The following is a 26,184-nucleotide window of genomic DNA, read 5'->3' on the forward strand; positions in this document are numbered from 1 at the left end:
AAAAAAAAAAAAAAAAAAAAAAAAAAAAAAAAAAAAAAAAACCCGGGGCGCAGGCCGGGCTCCCGGACCCCGGGGCGCCAGGGAGCCCGGCCTGCGCCCCGGGACCTGGCGGGCGGCTGGCGCGCGGCCGGCGGCGCCTGCGCGACGTGGTGGACGACCCGCGCTCAGGCCCGGCCGGCAAGCTCTTCGCCTGCGTGTCCGTGGCCTTCGTGGCCGTCACGGCGGTCGGCCTCTGCCTCAGCACCATGCCGGACATCCGCGCCGAAGAGGAGCGGGTAAGTGCAGGCCGGGGCAGCTGGCAGGGCACCCGGGCTGGACTGGGCAGGGCTGGGGGTGGCGGAGACGGAACCGGCCCGGGTGGTGGGGGTCGGCGGGGACCTAGGGCTGGACTCGAGCCGCGGCCTGGAGGCAACCGGGCCAGGGGAGGGAGGGGCACCCACGGCCTAGTGGCCTTAGGCACCCCTGCCCCGTTGGTTGAAACCATGGGCCCTGGAACCACCGCACCAGCTCCGGTTCGGGGGAGAGAGCCGCTGGCACGGCGGGGCCTCCAGGCTGTCCACTGCTGGGAGAGGCTCCACATTCCTGCCAGTTCTGAGAACTCAGTGAGTCCGCAGGTCAGCGGCCTTCTCACCCATCCTGTCTGCCAGCCAGGCCCAGAAGCTTGGACAATTCGGAGCTAAAATGCCCGCTCTAGAGTGCCGGGCTGTAAACTCAAGTCCCGTCATCCTGGACCAGAAGAAGGGAACCTGGGACTTCTTCCAGGCTCCCAGTTCCCGCACTGGCTCTGTGGAGGTGCTGGGGCTGGTGTCTGAGCAGCTGGTGGACTTCCCGCCCCCTTGTTGGCCTGAGAGGTACAGGTGGAAGTGTCCTGCACGGGTTGGGAACGGGTGTTTGTGTGCTGCAGGCGCCCCGGAAGGTCTCAGATGCGTTCGGGGAGGCCGGAGTGGATGGCGTCGGGGCTGGGGTCCGGGGAGGAGCTGCTGCGTGTCTGATGATGTGACTGTGTCGCCCTGCAGCATCACCTGCGTTTCCTCACGGAGTGGCGGGGGGTTCGCTGCCTGCCTGCTCTCCAGCTCCAGCTTCCAGGGGTGGGCATTGGACTTGAACACCCCCACCCCCGTCCAGGTGGAGCAGGTCAGAGCTCCCACAGCCCCTCCCTGAGAGCCCCCCACTGTCCGGGGTCATGTCCAAGTTCACCCGATGTGGTCAGCTCATTATTCAGAGATGCAGAGCCCGGTCCTCTGGTAACAGCCATGAGTGGGCTCCACTGGGGGCCTGGTGACCCTGACTGCAGATCAAATTTAAATGTAAATTTTAGGAAATTGGTTTCGCTTCCTTCATTGTTTGGGTGTCTGATTCCTGGGCTGTCATTTCCAGTTGTCTTAACTATACCCAGGTTTTGGATTCTGCTTCTAAAGACGTGTTTGGACTTTCTAAGTAGCAGTAACTCCATACAATCCGAGGAGGAAACCATTTATGCAAGAATCAGGGAACAAAAGTCAGGGCTGTGTCACCAGAGACTGAGCCGGCCTTGAGTCTCCTTGCTGGTCCCCACGTCAGCCACCATTCACATCCATCACCCACCTCTTCCTCATTTCCAGAAACATCACTTCCTGCCACCCGACCCTGTGTCACCAAATCAGTCCGCAGGTTAGGAAGTAAGGACCCCAGTGTGGGTGAGCACGTGCTGAGTGTGTCCATGTGTTGGTGAATCCATGGACTTATACCTGTGTGCACTGCCGGGGTCCCGGCACACTGCACACAGTAGGTGCCAAGTCACAGTAGGTGGCGTCACTGCCACAGGAAGGAAAAGGTTTTATGTTTCATCAACACTGAGTGAGGCAAAATACACATGAAATTCACCAGCTGAGCTGTTTTTATGTGCAGTTCAGTGGCGTTAACTAGTCACATGCTAGAAATCTCTCATCTCCCCAGACTGAAACTCTTCCCATTAAACACTGACTCTGCAGCCCCCAGAACCCGCCTTGGACCTTTGCCTCTGTGGATCTAACAACTTTAGGGACTCGTTTAAGAGGAATCATGCAGGCACCGTGTCCTCCAGGTTCACGGCGTTGTGGCAGGTGTCAGACTCCTTCCTTCTTAGGGCTGAGTAGCGTCCCCTCGTATGTGTCTCCTCTCCTTACTCACCCGTTATCCATCCGTGACACCTGGGTTGCTTCCCCCTCTTGCTGTTGTAACATGCGTTGCCGTGGACACGTGTGCATGTGTCTGGTGAGTCCTGCCCTCGGGTCAGGGGCTTGTCCCAGCAGTGGGCCAGCTGGCGTCTGTGATGATTCTGTGTTTATGTTTCCGGGGAGCTTCTGCTGTCTCCCCTGCTGCTGCAGCCTTGACTTACCAGGGAAGTTTCCAGGCACAAGGCATTGGAGATGTAGGGCAGAGAAGAACGTGAAACCCTTCATTATTTTCTTGATTGTTGGGTTTTTTCCCCAGTAGAATTTAGCCTGGGCTAAAATATTATCTGTATGTGATCTCTGGTTTTAATTAAGTAGCTAAGTAATTTCTTTTTAAAATTTCAAGTCTTCTCTTGAAGGCGTCCTCTGAGGGGCTCAGCACTGACTGTCCCTTGAGCCTGAGGTCCTGTCTTCCTCTAGCAAGGATGCTTCCGTGGGGCACCCACACTCTAGTGCATGGTCCAGATCAATGCACCCAACTTCTTCCTGGAGAAGGATCTTGGGGAGCAGGAAGTGTCCTCAGGAATCAGAGGTGGCTGGTGAGGCTCCCTTATCATCAGTCTGGGGATGTCGCTCATCATCTCTGGCAGCGTTAGTCTTTGGTGGTTATTTTTATGTGTTGGTGAAGAAAAGCATGGAGGGAGAAGAAAGATTATTATCCTCCATTATTCAGTGAATCAGAGGAAAACAGTTCCGTGGTTCTTGTTGCTGGCCCATGAGATGCCCCCTTGAGTGAGTGGGGCCCCCATGGCACTGAAGGAAGCCCCCAGTGCACAGAGACCCCGGCTTTGGGGCAGCTGGGGTGTGGCCTTTGGGCACAGGGACGTCTCCCTCTGCCTTGGCCCCGGGCACGTCTCACTGTTGATGTCACGGAGTCTCTCGTGTTGCCTCGGGGCGCCTTCCCCGTCCCAGGGAGGACTCTGCAGCCAGACTGCTCAGGGCGGCTGAGAGCAGTGGGCAGAGGCTGTGCGGGGCCTGTGTGCTTGTTGGGGGCTTCTGGGCAGTCTGCCTGCCAGAGTCCAGGCTGTGGCCGCCCCCGTGTCTCCTCGATGCCCGGGCAGCCCCTGTGGCCAGTAGTGGCTCTGTCAGGAATCTGCTCTCACACGTCGTAACTGAATGAGAGCTGGTCTCTGCTTTTCGTTGTTTATAGGATGGATGATGGGAAAAGCATACTTGTGGGACAAACCTTGAAGACGCTGTGCTGAGGGAAACAAGCCAGCTGTCAGGGCAGAGCCTGTGTGACTCCACCCCCGTGAGGCGTTTGGAGTCAGCAGGCCCTTGGAGATGGAGGTGGACGGGCTAGGGGGGGGCCGGCGGGGCTCTGGGGGCTGGCGGGGCGCAGACCACCAGGGGGAAGCAGCCAGGGTTCCACTGCATCCGGCGCCTCACAAGGTACCAAGGACCCTCGGCCCTCACGCTCAGTGAGAGAGCAGTGGGCCCCGGGCCGAGGGGGGCCCCAGGCTTACGGGGGCGCCAGGCCAAGGGGGGCCCCTGGCCGAGGGGCACGCAGCCCCAGCCCTTGCTGCTTCCTGCCCTGTCCATTGAGATGCAGGGGTGAGGGGTCCCCAACTCCATGGTTCTCGCCTCGGGGTCCAAGTCAGAGCAGGCGGGGGCCGCGGGGCAGCTGAGGGCTGGGCTCGGCCCAGGTGCCCGCCCTGCGTGACCCCCAGGCCCCTTCTCTGACCCCCGCTGTCTGAAGCTGGCTCAGCGAGCACTGAGGCCTGCTTCTTGGGGACTCATTCAGGGTCAGGCCTTGATTCCGGCTCCGTCGTGGACCTGCGTGTGTCCCCGCTGCCACAAAACAAACCATCACCAACGGCCTCCTCAAACTGCCAGTCTCTGCCTCGTGGTCCTGCTGGGACCGAGCCTCCTGCAGGGCTGGTTTTTCCAGGGGACCCCGTCCCTTGTTCCGGGGCCCCTCAGCTGGCTCTCCTCTCCTGCCGCAGTCCCCTCCTGCCACGGTCCCCTCCCTGCGGCCAGGAGGCTCCAGCTCCAGGGCTGACCCCTGACCTCCCTCCTGCATGTCACCGTAGGAGCCCCAAGCTAGAGGGAGGCGAGCTCCCCATTCTGCTGTCTTGGGGTCTGCAGTGCCTCTGGCCTCACTCCTAGGGTGTTGGGGGCTCAGTGAAGGAGACAGAGCTTCTAGCTGTTCCCCCAACACCTTGGTGTCAGGTAACACGCAGACCTCAGGTGTGCCCAGAGCACCTCGTCCCTGCTGGATACTTGGTTCTGTGAGAGGTGTGTCCAGCGTGGTTAGGCAACCCCGGGAACGGGTGTGCACACTGGCGCCCACCCCGCTGGATGTCGCAGTGATCAGATGCTGAGGACAGGCCTTCGGAACCAGAGAGGCCTTTGTTCTGGCAGTCGGTTCTCAGATTCCTCCCTGCGGGGCGTTGCCTGGAGACGGTGCTGGGCCTGCGGGTAGTGAGGCCCGGGTGCACACGCTGGCCTGGGGAACAGCGCGTCCTCAGAGGCTGTGCTCAACCCATCACTTCCTTTTCACGGAGGCTGGTGTTTGGCTTGCAAGTCGATTTTTAACTCTAAGCTCATATGATTAAATCAAGACCCACATAATTAGTTATGGATTTCATGAGTGCAACTTCGAGCACCAAATTCACGAAGACACTTGGCAACAGCGTCGGAAGCTGGCGACAGAGCTGCTGCTGCGTGTGGGCACAGACAAGCTCGTTGAGCTTAACAGCCTGAGCCGGGCTGAGGGCTTCACTGCTCCAAGCTGTCAGTCAGGGCTCCCCAGCGCACAAACAGAACCGGTGCAATGGGCTTGCAGCCTGTTCCGTGGGGCATGGGTAATGGCCTGCTGCGTTGTGAGAAAGCACGTCACCGTCTGCGCACAGGCTCAGGGGCTTTGCCTCTGATGACTCGACCTGGAGTCCCCCCAACCCCCGACTTGGATGACATCAGGCCTTAGAATTGATAGCAAAGTTTCTTAGACTTTGGGGGCTTCAGGATGGAATACAGGTAAGAAGGACATGAATTTGGGGTGCTGGGGGCAGAATGCTGCCATCTGAATGTCAAGTTTCCAGAATTCGCAGGCTGAATCCCAAGCCCAGTATGTCAGGAGGTGGGCTTCTGGGGGTGACAGTCACAAAAGTCAAGCCTCGTGATCGGATTAGTCTCCTACAACAGTGACCACCCAAAGCTGCCCACCCGTTCCTCTGGAGCAGACACAGTGAGAAGGTGCTTCCGTAAACCAGGAGGCAGGGACCCACTAGACACCAAGCGTGTCGGTGCCTGGACCGCAGACGTCCAGCTCCAGGGCCATGAGCGATGAGCTGCTCTTTCAGCGCCGACAGCAGCAGGGCTCGAGCCAGTGGCAAAGGAGCCCCTGAGCGCAGGGACCTGGGCTTTGGCCCAGCCCCTGATGGCTCGTTTCCTGTCCATGAGGGCTAAGAATGCTGTACTGGGGCCCCTGCAGCAGGGCAGGACCGTGGGGGCCTCCCACGTGTGTCAGCCAGACGCTGGGCCCGGCATCCGGGAGGCTCCAGTCCCACCCAGCAGGGGCCGTCTGCGTCCCGTCATCACACTGTGCCAACGGGCTGCGGTGCTCCCTGCCGCAGTCAGGCCCAAGAAGCTGAAAGGAGGAAGGTAGGATGGACCCCAGCCGGCTGCCGGCTCAGCCACCGTCTCCAGAGAGGGTCCTGAGCCCCAGGACCGAGCTGGGGACAGAGGCTCCCAGGGCCCTGGGCTGGACCACGGGTCTGACCGGTTGGGTTTCTTATTTGCAAAGGTCTGATGCAGGAACCGACCCGACCTGGTGGCAGATACTCTTATGCAGGTGAAGCTGGGTCTGGGATAGGTCCAGCCCTGATCATTGTGCTCTTCTGTTAAATGAGGGGGGCCCCAGGGCTGTGAGGAAGGTGAAGCGGCAGCCCCTCCCCACGGGAAGTCTTGTCTGCAGCCCCCACTCTGGCCTGGCGCCCCCGCCAGCCCCCAGAACTGCAGGCCAAGCCCCAGCAGTCATCGGCCACCACGTTGGAGGGAACACTGGCTGTTTTCACGGGGGACCCTCCTGCCAGACTCTGAAAGGCTCTGGAAACAGAGCCACATGTGCCAGGGGATAAACATGGAGCTCGGGGCATTTTCCTCCACTTTCCATGTAAATTTGGCAGAAAAAATAGGGGATTTCTGTTTTGGATTTGTGCTGTAGTCTGAGGGAAAAAAAGATTTGTGCTCAAATGCCTAGAATAGAAGCTACAAGGTTCTTGTTTTTTTTTTTTAAGACAAGTTTTTCGAGCAGTTTTAAATTCACAGCAAAATTGAGAGGAAGGTGCAGAGAGTTCCTGTGCGCCCCCGCCCCACCCTTACACAGCGTCACCCATCATCAGCCTCCCTGAGAGTGATGGACCTCCGCTGGCAACTGCCCAAAGCCTATGGTTTACATTAGGGCTCCACCTCATTCTGTGGGTTTGGATACAAGTTCAATGACCTGTATCCACCATAACGGTATCGCTCAGAACCATTTTCCTGCCCTGAAAACCCTCTGTGCCTCCCCTGACCCCACCCCTTCCCCAGGGCCTGGCATCGCTGATCCTTTCACTTTATCTGTAGTTTTGCCTTTTTCAGAATGTCCTATAGTTGAAATCCTCTGCAGATTAACCTCTTTCAGTTAGTAATATGCATTTAAGTTTTATCCATTTTTTCATGACTTGATAGCTTGTTTCTTTTTGGCCTTTAATAATTGTTGTTTGGATGTTCTGGAGTTGGTTTACCGACCACTGACTGCAGGACCTCTTGGCTGCTTCCAGGTTTGACAGTTATGAACAGAGCTGCTGTAAGTACCTCTGTGCAGGTTTTCATGTGAACATAAGTTTTTGATTCCTTTGGGTAAATACCAAGGAGTGTGGCTGCTATATCACTAGGTAAAATAGACTCAGTTTTTACGAAAGCACCAAACTGTCTCCCAGAGTGCCTGCCCCACTTGCCTCCCCAGTGACGCTGACTGAGGCCCCGCTGCTCCCCTGCCGCCAGCGTCTGGGCTGCTGGTGCTCTGGACATGGGCCTTTCTGACAGGCATGGTGTCTCTGTGTTGTTTTCCCTTGCATCTCCCTGACGACATATGAGTGGGGCGTCTTTTCATGTGCTGCTTGCCTTCTGCGTATCTTATTTTCTCCCATGTTTACTGAGAACGTTGGCGAGCCCTGGCAGCAAATTTCCCGGTAAATCTCAACAGGTACCCTGGAGCTTACAGCTCTCAGACTTATTCACACTGAGCCTCCAGCAATTGAAACTCACAGTTCAGGCTTTCCTACCAGCACTGCTTCCAGGCGGCTTTGAGTCTCGCCCCGGAAGCCTGGCTCCCTGCGTTCACCCATCTGTCGCTCCAGTCTTGGGGGCAGTGCTCTGTGCTCTCCCTTCTCTTACAGACCTGAGAAGAGCGTGTTTTTCAGGCTGTTCAGATTTTTAGTTGTTGTTCGGAAGGAGTGGCAGCTGCCAAGCCCCTGACGTGCAGAACTGGAGACTGGTCCCAAGACTCCGCCATGATATAGCCAAAGCTGTGGGTTCACCTTCTCTGTCACACAAGAGGCGGACAGGTGCTGGTTAAGTTCTCAGACTTAAACGCAGACCAGGGCTCCGCCCCCTCCCCTCCCCAGCCCCTGTACAGACTGCTGAAGACCCAAAAACACATGGTCTCCTTTCTGAGCCTGTTTTCTCATTTATAAAATGAGGCTACTTCAGAGTTGTTGAGATTAAATTGAATAATGCTTGTGAAACAGCTTTCAACAGTGCTTTGCACAGAGAATTAAGTGACAGCTTTTACCCTCTTGCACACAAGGTGCTGCAGCACACGTGGGCCACGGGGCAGGTGGAGGCAAGGAGGCCGTGTCCAGGCACCGGCTTCTGTGGGGGACACAGTGGGAGCTGCTGGTCTGCGGAGGGTAGGGGTCGGATGGGGGAAGCCAGTCCACAGGCGCAGCTGGAGAGGCAGCCGACCCGCGCTGCGTGGCTGTCCGCAGGCGCCTCACCACACCCAGGGTGCGAGCAGAGCCTGTGGCGAGGCCTGTGCCTGCCCGGTAGTGGAGGTGGCTGGCAGGGCGGCTGGGAGGTGGGGGCAGGGCAACCCCCTGGCCACCTCCCGCCCCCCCTCCTGCAGCCACAAGGAGTCCCTGCGGGGTTCCCTGCACCCAAGTCTGCGCTGACCCCCTCTGGCCACTGCCCTTGGCTTCAAGAACCTTCCTGTCTCAGCTGCCTCGCTGGGGAGGCCAGGGTCCTGCTCTCCATACAACCGCCTAGGTCAGGAGGGACGGTCACTTGCTCCAGATCCAGGAGGGCGGGCAGATTGGTGGACGTGGCCTGAGGAGGAGGTGGTGGGGCCTGCAGATCCCTGCAGCCGGAACCCACCTGGCCGGCCCCCAGGGCCTCCCAGGCCGCTGCTCCCACCCTCCTGGGCGGCCCTGATGTGCGGTGACGAGGACGTGCTGGGCAGCTGGGGCTTGAGGGGGAGGGACAGGAGTCACCTTGTGTTGCAGGAGAACTTGGGATCCCCCTGCCTTGTGGCTGGCAGCGTGGGAGCAGCTGTGAGAACGCTGAACGTGGAGCCGATGTGGGTGGGGGTCCCGGGGCCTCTCAGGTGCCCCCGAGCCCTGACCTCCACTCTTCCCCCCCAGGCCTGCAGCGTTTTCTTTAAAAGCCACACATTTAAGGCAGGGAGATTATCCAGTGCCAGGCAGTGGCGGGAACAGACCTGAGCATTCAGGTGACTCTAGGCTCCACTGAAGCCCTAGATGGGGCTGCCCTGGTGACTCAGCTGGTAAAGAATCTGCCTGCAATGCTGGAGACCTGGGTTCAATCCCCAGGTCAGAAAGATCCCCTGGAGAAGGGAACGGCTACCCACTCCAGTATTCTGGCCTGGAGAATCTATTGGACAGAGGAGCCTGGCAGGCTTCAGTCCATGAGGTTACAGACTCAGACATGACCGAGCGACTTTTCAAGCCCTAGATGTTAATTATAACATGAATGTACATTTTTAATGAGAAGACATTGCCTGCTGTAATTCATCAAATTGGCTGTTCCCAAACAAAGAGCTCGTGCTGTTATTTTACCACAAATACTAACTTATTGACACCCGTCAGAAGTTTGATGAGGGTCAGGGTCAGGGTGTGCTTGGGACACCCCTGCGTTGGAAGTTCCTGGGGAGGGGGCTGCGCTCTGAGGAGCACGGTGAGGGTGTCCTGGAAGACTTGCTCTTCTGATACAACCTAGAAATGGGCATCTGGAGAAGTAAACCTGGCACACCCGCGGGAACCACCCTGTGGGCACAGCTGGGTGCAGAGCGGGGAGAAACCAGCCACCAGAGCTCAGATCCTGCCTGGACGGCCAGCCAGGCCGCCTGCCTGCCCAGACGGCCTGTCCCTCTGCTCCCCCAGCGGCCCAAAGAACACACCCCTCAGAAAGTGTCCTGGTTGTAAACACGATGCCTGCTTTTCACGGAGGCTGGGCAGGTACAAAGCCGTATGGAGAACAAAGTGAAAATAAACTGCGAGGTAATTACTGAAGCCTGAGTGTGCCTCACTGCCTCTGCTCCGGAGCCTCTCGTGAGACTGGAGGAGAAGCGTGCAGGCAGCGTCTTGTAGCCACTTGGTCCCCTAACAGTAGCAGCCAGGCAGTCCTGTTCTATAGTTTTACGCGTCCTCTCCTGCTTCCAGCCCTTCCTGTCACGAGCCCTGCTGGGATGAACACTTGCTCACCCAGCTTCCACCACTCTACCTGATCAGGTCCTCAGCTGTGCCCATCTGTGGGGCTGTGCCTATCTGGGGCCTGCAAACCCACGCCCCAGGTACTGCCCTGAGGAGGCCTTGCCATGCCTTTGTGAGCTCGAGTTCCCCGGACCCTGGCCTACCAGTGTTGGGTGGCCTGGTAACAATTTGCCTGGCTCTTTAAAAAAAATTCATCTCTTGCTTTTTAAATTTCCGTTCGATCACCCGTAGAAGCCGACATCGCACGTCTTCACCTCCATTTGTACTTGCCACAGTTCCATCGCCTTCTTCCACCTGCCCTGTGTGGTCTGTTCTCAGTTCCCTATGAGCATCTCGGGATTTCTCAGTGGGAGACAGGCAGGCGGCCTCACAGGGCCCCTCACCATGTCCGCCCCGTGCAGCCTTCCCTGCCCACCTATCCCTCCATCCTTCACCCCCAGGATGTCCGTTCAGTGCTGGCCATGGCCCCGGTCCCACCCGTGAGGAGCTGTGCCCTGCCCACGTGTCTCTACTCTTGGCTGCGGGGTGGATGTGCAGACACAGTCGGCAGGGAGGGCCGCCTTCCTGGAAAATATCACCTCCCGATGAACCGAGTCAGCACTGGGCGCAGGAGCCAGGGCCCCTCCTGCCTGGGTCCTGGGAGCCGGGAAGCGTCGCAGGACCAGCTGTCCAGCTTGGGAGTCTCTGCCCTTGTGGAGGAGCCACGTCTGAACCCAGGCAGCCAGGAAGGTGCGGTTAAGTCGGTGCTACCAAAGATTCTCAGGGAAACTCATGCAGCTGTGAGATGGGGGCGCCTGCACAGACGGGTGGGGCCAAACCCAGCACAGAAGAGAGGAGAAAGCGCATCTGTGCCCTTGGCAAGAGCACAGCCACTGCTGTGGATGGACCCCAGGACCAGGGACTGAGATTGGGGAACAAATGAGGAGCAGTGGCTTCAGATTTTGTGTCCTTGTCTGTGACGCAGGAAGCATTCAGATTGGTGGTGGGGAACCGTTCTCCCCCGAGATGGACGCCCCGCTTGCTGATCTGTGGGCGGTGCCGTCACCAGCTTGCCGTCTGTGTCCATCTCAGCTCACGCTGGTCACTTCCGCAGGGACGTTGGGGCCCTGGGGGTCTGCCCCTCAGGGCACCAAAGTGTGAGATGTTGGCGACCGCAGTTCTGTCTGATTCCTGAACCCTCGCTGGGTTCAGGCTGGCGCATCGTGCTCAGGAGGGACCATGGAGGTCGATAGGGCCAATTGGAAGACAGGCTCCTTCCAGCCAGGGCAGGCAGAGGGTGGAGGACTTCACAGCAAGGTATCTTCATTTCTTTCCGTGTTACCCCAAAAAGCTAGTCCACAGGATGTTGACAGAAAGGTGAACTGACAGCTCTGCTTCAGTGCAGGTAATTTCAAGTGAGCACATTCATGACTTCTACGTAAATGACTGTTTGATCTTTTTATACAATTTGTTCTCCTAAGTGGATTTAATATTCCTTCTCCTGATTATCTATTTGTACTACGAGAGTCTTTTATTACAGATTATTGGAAAAAAATAAACCTCAACTAAGTTCAAAGGCAAGTTATTATGAATGTTAGTAAATTGAGTTAATAAATATTTTCCTTTAAGTGTTCATGGGAGGCAGAGAGAAAATCTCACACAAAGCTGTTAATGAGTGGATAAATTAGTAAGGACAGAGCATTCACCCTTCTCAACATCCTGCCACATCCCGGTGTGTTCCCAGCTGCAGACGATAGCTCAGACCGGCTCCTCTGCTGGACACAGGGTCCACGCTGGATCAACAGAGGGGTGTGAATCGGTGTCCAGAACACACTCGGGCAGCAAGGGGACACGTGTTTTCAGAGTCTGATTACCCTGGATAAACACAGGTAGAGTCTACCTGACTTGGGGTCTGCGGTGAAGCGCTCCTGGCATTGGGGGCCTCATGCCGGGCGGCAGGCGTCGGCCAAGCTTGGTGCTGTCCTTGTGGTGAGCAGTCCACCCTGACCTGTCTGTCTCGTCACCCTCACACCTGGGTTTATCCTTGAGGAACAGTGGCACTCAGGCTCCTTAGCAGAACGGATACCACAATTTTCGATGCTCTGGAAAGAGAACAAAGCTGGGATTGGGAGCACGGCTAGGCCAGGCCTCTCCTGACCGCACCCAGAATGTTGGCTGCCCCACGGCCCAAGTTACTGAGGAAGCTAGTCAGGGTGCCTGCTTATTCTACTAGAAAATTGAGGCAGCGTTAGTGCCCTGGGAGTGCCAGGCCGTGGAGGCTGCAGTTTGGAAAACGGTTCAAAAACCACTTTGTTAGCTAGGACATGGAAGCAACCTAGAGGTCCATCGGCAGACGAATGGATAAGAAAGCTGTGGTACATATACACAATGGAATATTACTCAGCTATTAAAAAGAATGCATTTGAATCCGTTCTAATGAGGTGGATGAAACTGGAGCCTATTATACAGAGGGAAGTAAGCCAGAAAGAAAAACACCAACACAGTATATTAACACATATATATGGAATTTAGAAAGATGGTAACGATGACCCTGTATGCGAGACAGCAAAAGAGACACAGATGTGAAGAACAGTCTGTTGGACTCTGTGGGAGAAAGTGAGGGTGGGATGATTTGAGAGAATAGCATTGAAACATGTATTTATCGTATGTGAAATAGATCACCAGTCCAGGTTTTCAATGCATGAGACGGCGCTCAGGGCCGGTGCACTGGGATGACCCTGAGGGATGGGATGGGGAGAGAGGTGAGAGGGGGGTTCAGGATGGGGGACACATGTACACCCGTGGCTGATTCATGTCAATGTTTGGCAAAACCACTACAATATTGTAAAGTAATTAGTCTCCAATTAAAGTAATTAATTCAAAATTAAAAAAAACGACTTTGTTTGCAGAAGGGCCTGGCGGGGACCGCCCTGGCCTGTCCCCTGGGCTCCACCCCCACCCACGGTGACACTTCTGGCCACCTGCCCTCCCCCGCAGGAGCTCCGAGCCTGGGAGCGGGTTTGGGGTGCAGCCACAGAAGGTGTGGGAGAAATGGCCGTGGGCTGAGCCAGCCCCAACGCTTGAGCCAGCCCCCATGCACCCATGGGCACCCGGAAGGGGAGACTGCCGCCTGCTGGTGAGGGGACCCTGCCAAGGCCCTGCCTGACCTTCTCACTTGCGTAGCCCAGAGGCTTGGCCACTGAGGGGTAGGCCCGTCAGGAAAAGGCGAAGGCGGAGCCTAGAGGAGCCGGGAGCCCAGGGCCCGCGGGGCAGGCCGATGCCTGCGCAGCTAGGTGGGGCAGGCTGGCACTGCTCTGAGGGTGCTTGGAGACTGATGGAGATGTGGGGGAGGGAAGGACCTCAGGCGTGTAGGTTTACTGCTGACCCGATTTTGGCCAAATAGGCCAGATGTATCAAATTAGACAGGGATCAAGACCATCCCCATGGAAAAGAAATGCAAAAAAGCAAAATGGCTGTCTGGGGAGGCTTTACAAATAGCTGTGAAAGAAGAGAGGCGAAAAGCAGAGAAAAGGAAAGATATAAGCATCTGAATGCAGAGTTCCAGAGAACAGCAAGAAGAGATAAGAAAGCCTTCTTCAGCGATCAATGCAAAGAAATAGAGGAAAAAAACAGAATGGGAAAGACTAGAGATCTCTTCAAGAAAATTAGAGATACCAAGGAAACATTTCATGCAAAAGTGGGCTCGATAAAGGACAGAAATGGTCTGGACCTAACAGAAGCAGAAGATATTAAGAAGAGGTGGCAAGAATACACAGAAGAACTGTACAAAAAAGATCTTCACAACCCAGATAATCATGATGGTGTGATCACTCATCTAGAGCCAGACATCCTGGAATGTGAAGTCAAGTGGGCCTTAGAAAGCATCACTACAAACAAAGCTAGTGGAGGTGATGGAATTCCAGTGGAGCTGTTTCAAATCCTGAGAGATGATGCTGTGAAAGTGCTGCACTCAATATGCCAGCAAATTTGGAAAACTCAGCAGTGGCCACAGGACTGGAAAAGGTCTGTTTTCATGCCAATCCCAAAGAAAGGCAATGCCAAAGAATGCTCAAACTACCGCACAATTGCACTCATCTCACGTGCTAGTAAAGTAATGCTCAAAATTCTCCAAGCCAGGCTTCAGCAATACATGAACCATGAACTTCCTGATGTTCAAGCTGGTTTTAGAAAAGGCAGAGGAACCAGAGATCAAATTGCCAACATCCACTGGATCGTGGAAAAAGCAAGAGAGTTCCAGAAAAACATCTATTTCTGCTTTATTGACTATGCCAAAGCCTTTGACTGTGTGGATCACAATAAACTGTGGAAAATTCTGAGAGAGATGGGAATACCAGACCACCTGACCTGCCTCTTGAGAAATCTGTATGCAGGTCAGGAAGCAACAGTTAGAACTGGACATGGAACAACAGACTGGTTCCAAATAGGAAAAGGAGTACGTCAAGGCTGTATATTGTCACCCTGCTAATTTAACTTATATGCAGAGTACATCATAAGAAACTCTGGGCTGGAAGAAGCGCAAGCTGGAATCAAGATTGCCGGGAGAAATATCAGATATGCAGATGACACCACCCTTATGGCAGAAAGTGAAGAGGAACTAAGCCTCTTGATAAAAGTGAAAGTGGAGAGCGAAAAAGTTGGCTTAAAGCTCAACATTCAGAAAACGAAGATCATGGCATCTAGTCTTATCACTTCATGGGAAATAGATGGGGAAACAGTGGAAACAGTGTCAGACTTTATTTTTTGGGGGCTCCAAAACCACTGCGGATGGTGACTGCAGCCATGAAATTAACAGACGCTTACTCCTTAGAAGAAAAGTTATGACCAACCTAGATAGCATAGTCAAAAGCAGAGACATTACTTTGCCGACTAAGGTCCGTCTAATCAAGGCTGTTTTTCCTGTGGTCATGTATGGATGTGAGAGTTGGACTGTGAAGAAGGCTGAGTGCCGAAGAATTGATGCTTTTGAACTGTGGTGTTGGAGAAGACTCTTGATAGTCCCTTGGGCTGCAAAGAGATCCAACCAGTCCATTCTGAAGGAGATCAGCCCTGGGATTTCTTTGGAAGGAATGATGCTAAAGCTGAAAGTCCAGTACGTTGGCCACCTCATGAGAAGAGTTGACTGGAAAAGACTCTGATGCTGGGAGGGATTGGGGGCAGGAAGAGAAGGGGATGACAGAGGATGAGATGGCTGGATGGCATCACTGACTCAATGGACGTGAGTCTGAGTGAACTCCGGGAGTTGGTGATGGACAGGGAGGCCTGGCGTGCTGCGATTCATGGGGTCGCAAAGAGTTGGACATGACTGAGCAACTGAACTGAGGGTCATTTTCTAAAAGTTCTCAAAATAGTTCCCTCCACTTATCCTCCTGAATGGTCCTTAAGAGAGTGGTGGGGTGCAGGGGTTCACAGGCTGAATCCACTGGATTGACCTGTCTCCGGGCAGGTTTGGGGACCAAGGGGCCGCCTCCCGCCTGCCCCAGGGGGGCCTACGGTCTTCGTCCCTCCTCCTCCTGCACTCAGGGCCACCACCCACCCGATGGGGGCTTGCAGCTGGACTTGGCCAAGAGATGATGGGGAGGCCAGGAGCCCAAGTTCAGCCTGGACGAGGGGACGTCATGTGTGGGTGTTCCTGGGGTGTGGGTCATGGGACCCCCAAGCACCCGGTGGGCTGAGGTCATCAGACTCCAGGTGAGGATGGCGAGTCTCCCTTCCCGCTGCCAGGGCTTCTGCCCCGTCAGCCCCCGCTTCCCGCCTAACTCCTGCCATGTCCTGAGGCCCCAGGCCCGGCAGGAGGGCAGAGGCCCCAGGCATCAGCGCTGCCCGGAGGAGCTTCGGCCTCTCAGAGCCTGGCCCCGGCGATGCCAGGCTGCCCAGAAGGGCTGAGGCGGAACGGGGCTGCGGGGGCCACGGGGCTGCAAGTCTTTCGTATCATTTTACGTATTCATCTGTGGCTGTGCTGGGTCTTGGTTGCTGGGCTGGCTCTTCTCTAGTTGTGTGCTCGAGCTTCTCATCGAGGTGGCGGCTCTCGTGGACCAGGGCTCCGGGCACTCAGGCTTCGGTGGCTGTGGCGCGCTGGCTCTGGAGCGCGGGCTCAGCAGTTTGGCTCCGTTGCTCCGCCGCATGTGGGATCTTCCTGGACCAGGGGTTGGAACCCATGCCTCCTGCGTTGCCAGGCAGATTCTAGATTCCCCGAGCCACCTGGGAAGCCGTAATAGTTATTTCTTAACAATAGCTCTGCTGCTATATGACTCACGTACTGTACAGTCTGCCCCTCTCGAGTGTACGATTCTGCCGTTTCTGGAGTGTGCACAAATTCTGGAGCCACCACTTCCGTCTGATTTTAGAGACTCTCCATCTCCCAGAAGACCCTGGCGGCTGGTTCACGCACTCCTCAGCCCCTCCCCGCTCCTGCCAGCCCTGAGCTACCAAGGCTGTGTCTTAAATATGTCCTTGTTCTGGATCCTGAGAACAGAGCCACCCAGCATGTCTGGCGTGGCTGGGCCCTCTCGCCCTGAGCTGTCTTCAGGGTTCATCCGCGTTGTGGCAGGAGTCAGCGCTTCATTTCCTCCATGGCCCAACAGTGTCCCAGTGTGTGTGCGGCTTCCAGATTTTCAGTCCGTCCGGCAGCAGGACACCTGGGTTGTGTCCAGCTCTTGGCTGTTGCGACTCACTCGACCCTGAACATCCACATACAGGCTTCTGCGTTGACTTCTCCGGGCACATACCTCGGAGTGGGGTGGTGGGCTCTGTGGCCACTCCATGAGGAAGGTTTGGGGCACATCCAGGCTCTTTTCAAGGTGGCTAGACTGCGGCACGCTCCCTCCCGTCAGCAGTGCAGAGGCCTGGTTTCTCCAGCATGTGTTGTCGGCGCTTACACTCTGGCTGTCCTGGTCGGGGTGAGGTAGGACCTTAGGGTGGGTTTGCCCAACATTTCCCCGGTGGTGAATGGTGCTGAGCCCCTTTTTATGTGCTTCTCAGTCACTTATGTATCTTCTTTGGACAAAGGTCTATTCAGATCTCTTGCCTATGTTTTAAACTGGGTTGTCATTTTTTTTTTAATCATTGAATTGGAGGAATTCTGTGTTCTCGATACCAGTCCCTTATCACATATGATGTGTACATATATTCTTCCATTCTGTGGCTTGTCTTATACTTCCCAGACACTCTGTGTTCTGTATTACTCTGCTCAGTTCAGTTCAGTTGCTCAGTCGTGTCCGACTCTTTGCGACCCCATGAACTGCGGCACGCCAGACCTCCCTGTCCATCACCAACTCTCGGAGCCCACCCAAACCCATGTCCATTGAGTCGGTGATGCCATCCAACCATCTTATCCTCTATTGTCCCCTTCTCCTCCTGCCCTCAATCCCTCCCAGCATCAGGATCTTTTCAAATGAGTTAGCTCTTTGCATCAGGTGGCCAAAGTATTAGAGTTTCAGCTTTAACATCAGTCCCTCCAATGAACACCCAGGACTGATCTCCTTTAGGATGGACTGGTTGGATCTCCTTGCAATCCAAGGGACTCTCAAGAGGCTTCTCCAACACCACACTTCAAAAGCATCAGTTTTTGGGTGCTCAGCCTTCTTTATAGTCCAGCTATCACATCCATACATGACTACTGGAAAACTATAGCCTTGACTAGAAAGACCTCTGTTAACAAAGTAATGTCTCTGCTTTTGAATATGCTATCTAGGTTGGTCATAACTTTTCTTCCAAGGAGTAAGTGTCTTTTAATTTCATGGCTGCAATCACCATCTGCAGTGATTTTGGAGCCCAAACACATAAAGTCTGACACTATTTCCACTGTTTCCCCATCTCTTTCCCATGAAGTGATGGGACCAGATACCATGATCTTTGTTTTCTGAATGTTGAGCTTTAAGCCAACTTTTTCACTCTCCTCTTTCATTTTCATCAAGAAGCTCTTTAGTTCCTCTTCACTTTCTGCCATAAGGGTGGTGTCATTTGCATATCTGAGGTTATTGATATTTCTCCCGGCAATCTTGATTCCAGCTTGCACTTTATCCAGTCCAGTGTTTCTCATGATGTACTCTGCATATAAGTTAAATAAGCAAGGTGACAATATACAGCCTTGACATACTCCTTTTCTTATTTGGAACCAGTCTGTTGTTCCATGTCCAGTTCTAACTATTCTTCCTGACCTGCATATAGGTTTCTCAAGAGGCAGGTCAGGTGGTCTGGTATTCCCATCTCTCTCAGAATTTTCCACAGTTTATTGTGATCCACACAGTCAAAGCCTTTGGCATAATCAATTAACCAGAAATAAATATTTTTCTGGAACTCTCTTGCTTTTTTGATGATCCAGCAGATGTTGGCAATTTGATCTCTGATTCCTCTGCCTTTGGTAAAACCAGCTTGAACATCTGGAAGTTCATGGTTCACGTATTGCTGAAGCCTGGCTTGGAGAATTTTGAGCATTACTGGCATGTGAGTGAAAGTGAAGTCGCTCAGTTGTGTCCGACTCTTTGCAACCCCGTGGACTGTAGCCTACCAGGCTTCTCTGTCCATGGGATTTTCCAGGCAAGAATACTGGAGTGGGTTACCATTTCCTTCTCCAGGGGATCTTCCCAACCCAAGGATTGAACCCAGGTCTCCCACATTGGAGGCAGACTCTTTAAACTCTGAGCCACCAGGGAGCCACTAGCATGTGAGATGAGTGCAACTGTGCAATACTTTGAACATTCTTTGGCATTGCCTTTCTTTGGGATTGGCATGAAAACTGCCCTTTTCCAGTCCTGTGGCCACTGCTGACTTTTCCAAATTTGCTGGCATATTGAGTGCAGCACTTTCACAGCATCATCTTTCAGGATTTGAAACAGCTCCACTGGAATTCCATCACCTCCACTAGCTTTGTTTATAGTGATGCTTTCTAAGGCCTACTTGACTTCACATTCCAGGATGTCTGGCTCTAGGTTAGTGATCACACCATCTTGATTATCTGGTCATGAAGCTCTTTTTTGTACAATTGTTCTGTGTATTCTTGCCACCTCTTCTTAATATCTTCTGCTTCTGTTAGGTCCATACCATTTCTGTCCTTTATCGAGCCCATCTTTGCATGAAATGTTCCCTTGGTATCTCTAATTTTCTTGAAGAGATCTCTAGTCTTTCCCATTCTGTTTTTTCCCTCTAATTCTTTGCATTGATCGCTGAGGAAGGCTTTCTTATCTTTCCTTGCTATTGTTTGGAACTCTGCATTCAAATGGGTATATCTTTCGTTTCTCCTTTGCTTTTTGCTTCCCTTCTTTTTCACAGCTATTTGTAAGGCCTCCTCAGACAGCCATTTTGCTTCTTTGCATTTCTTTTTCTTGGGGATTGTCTTGATCCCTGTCTCCTGTACAATGTCACGAACCTCCGTCCATATTTCATCAGGCACTCTGTCTATCAGGTCTAGTCCCTTAAATCTATTTCTCACTTTTCACTGTATAATCATAAGGGATTTGATTTAGGTCATACTGAATGGTCTAGTGGTTTCCCCCAGTTTCGTCAATTTGAGTCTGAATTTGGCAATAAGGAGTTCATGATCTGAGCCACAGTCAGGTCCCGGTCTTGTTTTTGCTGACTGTATAGAGCTTCTCCGTCTTTGGCTGCAAAGAATATAATCAGTCTGATTTCAGTGTTGACCATCTGGTGATGTCCATGTGTAGAGTCTTCTCTTGTGTTGTTGGAAGAGGGTGTTTGCAATGGCCAGTGCGTTCTCTTCGCAAAACTCTATTAGCCTTTTCTCTGCTTCATTCCACGTTCCAAGGCCAAATTTGCCTGTTACTCCAGATGTTTCTTGAGTTCCTACTTTTGCATTCCAGTCCCCTATAATGAAAAGGACATCTTTTTTGGGTGTTAGTTCTAAAAGGTCTTGTAGGTCTTTATAGAACAGTTCAACTTCAGCTTCTTCAGCATTACTGCTCAGGGCATAGAGTTGCATTACCGTGATATTGAATGGTTTGTCTTGGAAACGAACAGAGATCATTCTGTCATTTTTGAGACTGCATTCCAAGTACTGCATTTTGGACTCTTTTGTTGACTATGATGACTATTCCATTTTTTCTAAGGGAATCCTGCCCACAGTAGTAGGTACAGTGGTCATCTGAGTTCAATTTACCCTCTTCCAGTCTGTCTTAGTTCGCTGATTCCTAGAATGTCAGTGTTCACTCTTGCCATCTCCTGTTTGACCACTTCCAATTTACCTTGATTCATGGACCTAACATTCCAGTTTCCTATGCAATATTGCTCTTTACAGCATTGGACCTTGCTTCTATCACCAGTCCCATCCACAACTGGATGTGGTTTTTGCTTTGGCTCCATCCCTTCATTCTTTCTGGAGTTATTTCTCCACTGATCTGCAGTAGCATATTGGGCACTTACTGACCTGGGGAGTTCATCTTTCAGTGTCCTACCTTTTTGCCTTTCCATAGTGTTCATGGGGTTCTCAAGGCAAGAATCCTGAAGTGGTTTGCCATTCCCTTCTCCAGTGGACCACATTCTGTCAGACCTCTCCACTATGACCCATCCGTCTTGGGTGACCCCACACTGCATGGCTTAGTTTCATTGAGTTAGACAAGCTGTGGTCCGTGTGATCAGATTAGCTAGTTGTCTGTGATTGTGGTTTCAGTCTGTCTGCCCTCTGATGCCCTCTCTCAGCACCTACCGTTTAACTTCGGTTTCTCTTACCTTGGCTGTGGGGTATCTCTTCACGGCTGTAAGTGCAGCCACTGCTCCTTACCTTGGGCGTGGGGTATCCCCTCTCGGCTGTAAGTGCAGCCGCTGCTCCTTACCTTGGGTGTGGGGTATCCACTCTTGGCTGTAAGTGCAGCTGCTGCTCCTTACCTTGGCTGTGGGGTAGCTCCTCTCAGCTGTAAGTGCAGCCACTGCTCCTTACCTTGGCTGTGGTGTAGCTCCTCTCGGCTGTTAAGTGCAGCCGCTGCTCCTTACCTTGGCTGTGGGGTAGCTCCTCTCGGCCGCTAGTCTTCTAGGGCTGCTGTAGCTAAGTATCACAGAGGAACCAGAGATCAAATTGCCAACATCCGCTGGATCATGGAAAAAGCAAGAGGGTTCCAGAAAAACATCTATTTCTGCTTTCTTGACTATGCCAAAGCCTTTGACTGTGTGGATCACAATAAACTAGAAAATTCTGAAAGAGATGGGAATACCAGACCACCTGACCTGTCTCTTGAGAAACCTATATGCAGGTCAGGCAGCAACAGTTCGAACAGGACATGGAACAACAGACTGGTTCCAAATATGAAAAGGAGTACATCAAGGCTGTATACTGTCACTCTGCTTATTTAACTTACATGCAGAGTACATCATGAGAAACGCTGGGCTGGAAGAAGCACAAGCTGGAATCAATATTGCCGGGAGAAATATCAATAACCTCAGATATGCAGATGACACCACCCTTATGGCAGAAAGTGAAGAGGAACTAAAGAGCTTCTTGATGAAAATGAAAGAGGAGAGTGAAAAAGTTGGCTTAAAGCTCAACATTCAGAAAACGAAGATCATGGCATCTGGCCCCATCACTTCATGGGAAAGAGATGGGGAAACAGTGGAAACACTTTATTTTCTTGGGCTCCAAAATCACTGCAGATGGTGACCACAGCCATGAAATTAAAAGACACTTACTCCTTGGAAGAAAAGTTATGACCAACCTAGATAGCATATTGAAAAGCAGAGACATTATTTTGCCAGCAAAGGTCCATCTAGTCAAGGCTATCATTTTTCCAGTGGTCACATATGGATGTGAGAGTTGGACTGTGAAGAAAGCTGAACGCCGAAGAATTGATGCTTTTGAACTGTGGTGTTGGAGAAGCCTCTTGAGAGTCCCTTGGACTGCAAGGAGATCCAACCAGTCCATTCTGAAGATCAGCCCTGGGTGTTCTTTGGAAGGAATGATGCTAAAGCTGAAGCTCCAGTACTTTGGCCACCTCATGAGAAGAGTTGACACATTGGAAAAGACTCTGATGCTGGGAGGGATTGGGGGCAGGAAGAAAAGGGGATGACAGAGGGTGAGATGGCTGGATGGCATCACTGACTCGATGGATGTGAGTCTGAGTAAACTCCGGGAGTTGGTGACGGACAGGGAGGCCTGGCGTGCTGCGATTCATGGGGTCGCAAAGAGTCGGACACGACTGAGTGACTGAACTGAACTGACCATGTTACTGAACAGAAACCTGTTTTCTCACAATCAAGTCTGAGATCCCAGTGTTGACAGGTTGCTTTCTCCGACCTCTCCCCTTGGAAAGTGGACAGTGGTCCTCTCCTGTGTCCTACGTGGTCCTGCCTCTGCATGTGTGTGTCTCCTTACCTCCTCTTCTGAAAAGGACACCAGTCCTGTTGTTGGACCATGGCCCACACACAACCTCATTGTAGCCTTGTTGTTCAATTGCTAAGTCATGTCCGACTCTTTGCAACCCCATGGACTGCAGCACACCTGGCCAAAATATTGGAGCTTTAGCTTCAGCATCAGTCCTTCCAATGAATAATCAGGGTTGATTTCCTTTAGGATTGACTGGTTTGACTGGTTTGATCTCCTTGCTATCCAAGGGTTCTCAAGAGTCTTCTCCAGTATCACAGTTCGAAAGCATCAATTCTTCAGCGCTCAGCCTTCTTTTTGGTCCAACTCTTACATAGGTACATGACTACTAGAAAAACCATAGCTTTGACTAGACAGACTTTTGTCGGCACGTTTAATCTCTCTGTTTTATCTTGCTTGCTCGTGCTTTTGGTATCACATCTGAGAAGAGGCTGGGACCACTGGTTTTCAGCCTGAAGACCTTCCTTTAGAGTTCTGTATGGCAGTTCTCAGTGTCTGTTCTTCTGGGCTAGTCTTCATTTCACCTTCATGCTTTGATGACAGTGTTGCTGGATATAGAAGCCTCAGGTAGGCGGGTGTTTTCTGAGTGGTGTGAACACAGTTATCCACAGCTTCCTGCTGAGATGTTAGATTGGTAATCTCACCTGAGTGACCTCTCAGGTGACCCATCGCTGTCTCTGCTGTTCTCAAGATTTTCTCCTTATCTCCTTATCAGTATTTTTCCTGTGATGTCTCTTCCCTGGCAGAACTCAGTAAGCCTCCTGGGTGTGTGGGTCATTGCTTTTCAGCAGATCTGGGGGGTTTGCAGCCACTGTTTCTCAAACACTCTCCTTGCTCTTCCCACTCCCGCTGGTACCTGATGCCACAGTGCTGGCCCAACCCGTGTCCCAGGTTCTTGCTGGTCTCAACCTGTGTAATCGCCACCGGCAGTCTCCTAGTTCGCTAACCCTTTCTTCTGACAGTTTACTTCCACTGCTGAGCTCCTGTAGTGAATTTTTTGTTATTGTATGCTTCAACTTCAAATTTTCCATTTGATTCTTTAAAAATTTTTCTTTATTGATATTCTCCATCTGATGCTATGAACCGGCAATCAACTTTTCTTTAGTTTTGTGACCATATTTATAATGGCAGTTTTGAAGCTTTTTGTTAATCTGACATTTGGTCATTCTCATAGGCAGTTTCTGTTGCCTGATTTTTTTCTTTTTTCAGATGTATGGGTCATACTTTACTGTTTCTTTGCCTGCCCTATGATTTTTTATTGAAAACTGGGCATTTTAGGTGATAAAATATCCAGGAACACTGGATATTGCCCTCCGCACTTCATGTTACTGTTCTCTGCTGTGTGTTTAATGATTGGTTGGATTATTTTAGTGAAGTCTATTTTATTTTCTTTTTGGTATCTCCCTGAGCAGCCTCCTCCATGATCTGGGACTTTTTTTGGGCAGGGGGGTGGGAGGGATGGGGGGGTGGTGTCGGTCTTGGTTCAAATACCAAAGACTCCCTTTTTAAAATGAATTTCCATAGATTTTCTTGAACAAATGTTTCAGTTGCTGTTGTCCTTGGAACGGCTTCCGGAACTTTAAGTGGTTGGTTTTGGTTTTTTTTGTAAACAAATTCCCCGGCTTTGCTGGGGAGCTGGTCTCCTGAGCTCCCGCTCACTCCCTCGCAGGAAGCCAACCTCCTAGTACTTCTTTTTAAAAAAACAAAACAAAACAGTAATTGTTTTTTTGTCCACAACCCTTGCCCTGCAGTGCAGTCATCTGGAGAAAGGGCAGCCCAGGAAGGATAGGCCTCCATTCCCCCAACACGAGTTCCCCTCTCCTTGCAGGGCGAGTGCTCCCCTAAGTGTCGCAGCCTGTTCGTGCTGGAGACGGTGTGCGTGGCCTGGTTCTCCTTTGAGTTCCTGCTGCGCTCACTGCAGGCCGAGAGCAAATGCGCCTTCCTGCGGACCCCGCTCAACATCATCGACATCCTGGCCATCCTGCCCTTCTACGTGTCGCTGCTCGTGGGCCTGGCGGCCCGGCCCGGCGTGGGAGGCAACAAGCTGCTGGAGCGCGCGGGGCTGGTGCTGCGGCTGCTGCGGGCGCTGCGCGTGCTGTACGTGATGCGCCTGGCGCGCCACTCGCTGGGGCTGCGCTCGCTCGGCCTGACCGTGCGCCGCTGCGCGCGCGAGTTTGGGCTGCTGCTGCTCTTCCTCTGCGTGGCCATGGCCCTCTTTGCGCCGCTCGTGCACCTGGCCGAGCGCGAGCTGGGTGCGCGCCGCGACTTCTCCAGCGTGCCGGCCAGCTACTGGTGGGCCGTCATCTCCATGACCACCGTGGGCTACGGCGACATGGTGCCGCGCAGCCTGCCCGGGCAGGTGGTGGCGCTGAGCAGCATCCTCAGCGGCATCCTGCTCATGGCCTTCCCAGTCACCTCCATCTTCCACACCTTCTCGCGCTCCTACTCGGAGCTCAAGGAGCAGCAGCAGCGGGCCACCAGTCCCGAGCCCGCCCTGCGCGAGGACAGCACGCGCTCTGCCTCCGCCTCCGCCTCCGCCACCGCCACGGAGGACGACGGCTCGCAGAGCCCCTATGGCAACGGCTCGGCCGGGGCCTCTGCGGAGGGGCCGTGGGCATGGGCGGGGCCGACCTGACCTGCGGGGGCAGTCGGGGGCCCGGGGGCAGCACAGCGTCCTCACCCCGCTCCACGCTCGGAGGACCGGGACGGCTTTGGGGCTGGGCTCCTGTCGTCAGCCTGCATGTTGCTCGACCCGCGCACACCAGAACTTGGCCGGGGCCTGACCTGGCCTGACTCAAAGCCTGGCCTGGGTCAAAGCCATCCTGTGCTTGGAGTAAAGAGTTTCACCCTAGGAGCACCACCGGCCTGTTCTGTGCTTTCCTTTTTTGTCTCCAGAGTTTTGACTCCATGGCCAACTGAAAATAAATTCCACAATCTCAGAAGTTCCAAGCCTGTAGCACGTGCCAGAAGGCCACACTTGTCCTTCAGCCTCAGCCTGACGTTGCCCTGCTGATCACTGGGGCTCAGCGGGTGATCACTGGGGCTCAGCGGGGTTGGGGGGCAGCCTTAGGGAGCTGTGGGGAAAGGACAGTGCCTTCCTGCGCCTGCCGTCACCCCTGGGGGCCATGCCCCTTCAGAGGGGGGCATTCCTGTCGCCTCCGTAGAGGCCACATCCCCACCAAGTGACGGGGGCGCTTACAGCCCCAGTTTCTTTGGGGAGGGCGTGTGCCAGCCCTGACCTCTGACCTCCCTTCCGTAGCCCTCACCTGCTCTCCCCTCGGAATGCCCAGCAATGCTGCAGGCCTGCATATCAGCCAGGGGCCCCACGGCCTCTCCGGGCGCCTGGCCCCCTCCCCGGGCTTGCAGCTGCTGGAAGCTGGTCATGACCGAGCTGCTGCTTCTCCAGGGAGGGGAGGGTCTGTGCCGATGTGGCTCTTCCACCACACACCTGCTCCTCCGGAGGAAACGACTTCCTCCTGGGCAGAGGGGCTCACCGACTGTCCCTCCAAGGGTTCGGTCAGTGGTAGGACATCCCCTCTTTGCTGCGGTGGCTCTGAGGGCCCCTAGGAGCCCTGCAGAACGAAAGCCACCGCGGGTCACAGGATAGGTGCCGTGGGCTGTGAGTGCCCTGGAGTGGCCCTGTGGATCTGAGTGGATCCCCGAGCCCCCAGGAGTTTGGAGAACCATGTGGGGACGGGGGCACACTGCTCCCCAGCACCCGGGCGGGCCACTCGCCCTGGCTTTCCTGCTCCTCCTCGGATCTCTGCCGCGACCCTCCCACACGGTCCCTCGGGCCGGGTGCTGGTGGGCCTCTGCTGGCCATGGCAGGAACCTAGGCCACATAGGGTTAGGGCTGGGGGCAGCCCAGCCTAGGCTGGGGGCAGGAACGGGCCTGGTCCCTGCCAGCCTGTGGCCGCACACCCACCCAGGAAGCCCACACCGAGACGCTCCTTGG

At 53.7% G+C, this 26,184-nt stretch overlaps 1 protein-coding gene across 1 annotated transcript in view; it reads left to right on the plus strand.

Annotated features, from left to right (window-relative positions):
• KCNG2 (potassium voltage-gated channel modifier subfamily G member 2) overlaps positions 1-24,864 on the plus strand; it is a 25,632-nt gene extending 768 nt beyond the window's left edge. The window contains exons 2-3 of the mRNA XM_040264249.1: positions 10-275; positions 24,058-24,864. Coding sequence (XP_040120183.1) covers positions 10-275; positions 24,058-24,864 — 1,073 coding nt within the window. The remainder of the gene's footprint in view (positions 1-9; positions 276-24,057) is intronic.
• Positions 24,865-26,184: the final 1,320 nt, after the last annotated feature.

Source organism: Oryx dammah, unplaced genomic scaffold, assembly GCF_014754425.2.
Source record: "Oryx dammah isolate SB20612 unplaced genomic scaffold, SCBI_Odam_1.1 HiC_scaffold_22, whole genome shotgun sequence".
NCBI lineage: Eukaryota > Metazoa > Chordata > Mammalia > Artiodactyla > Bovidae > Oryx > Oryx dammah.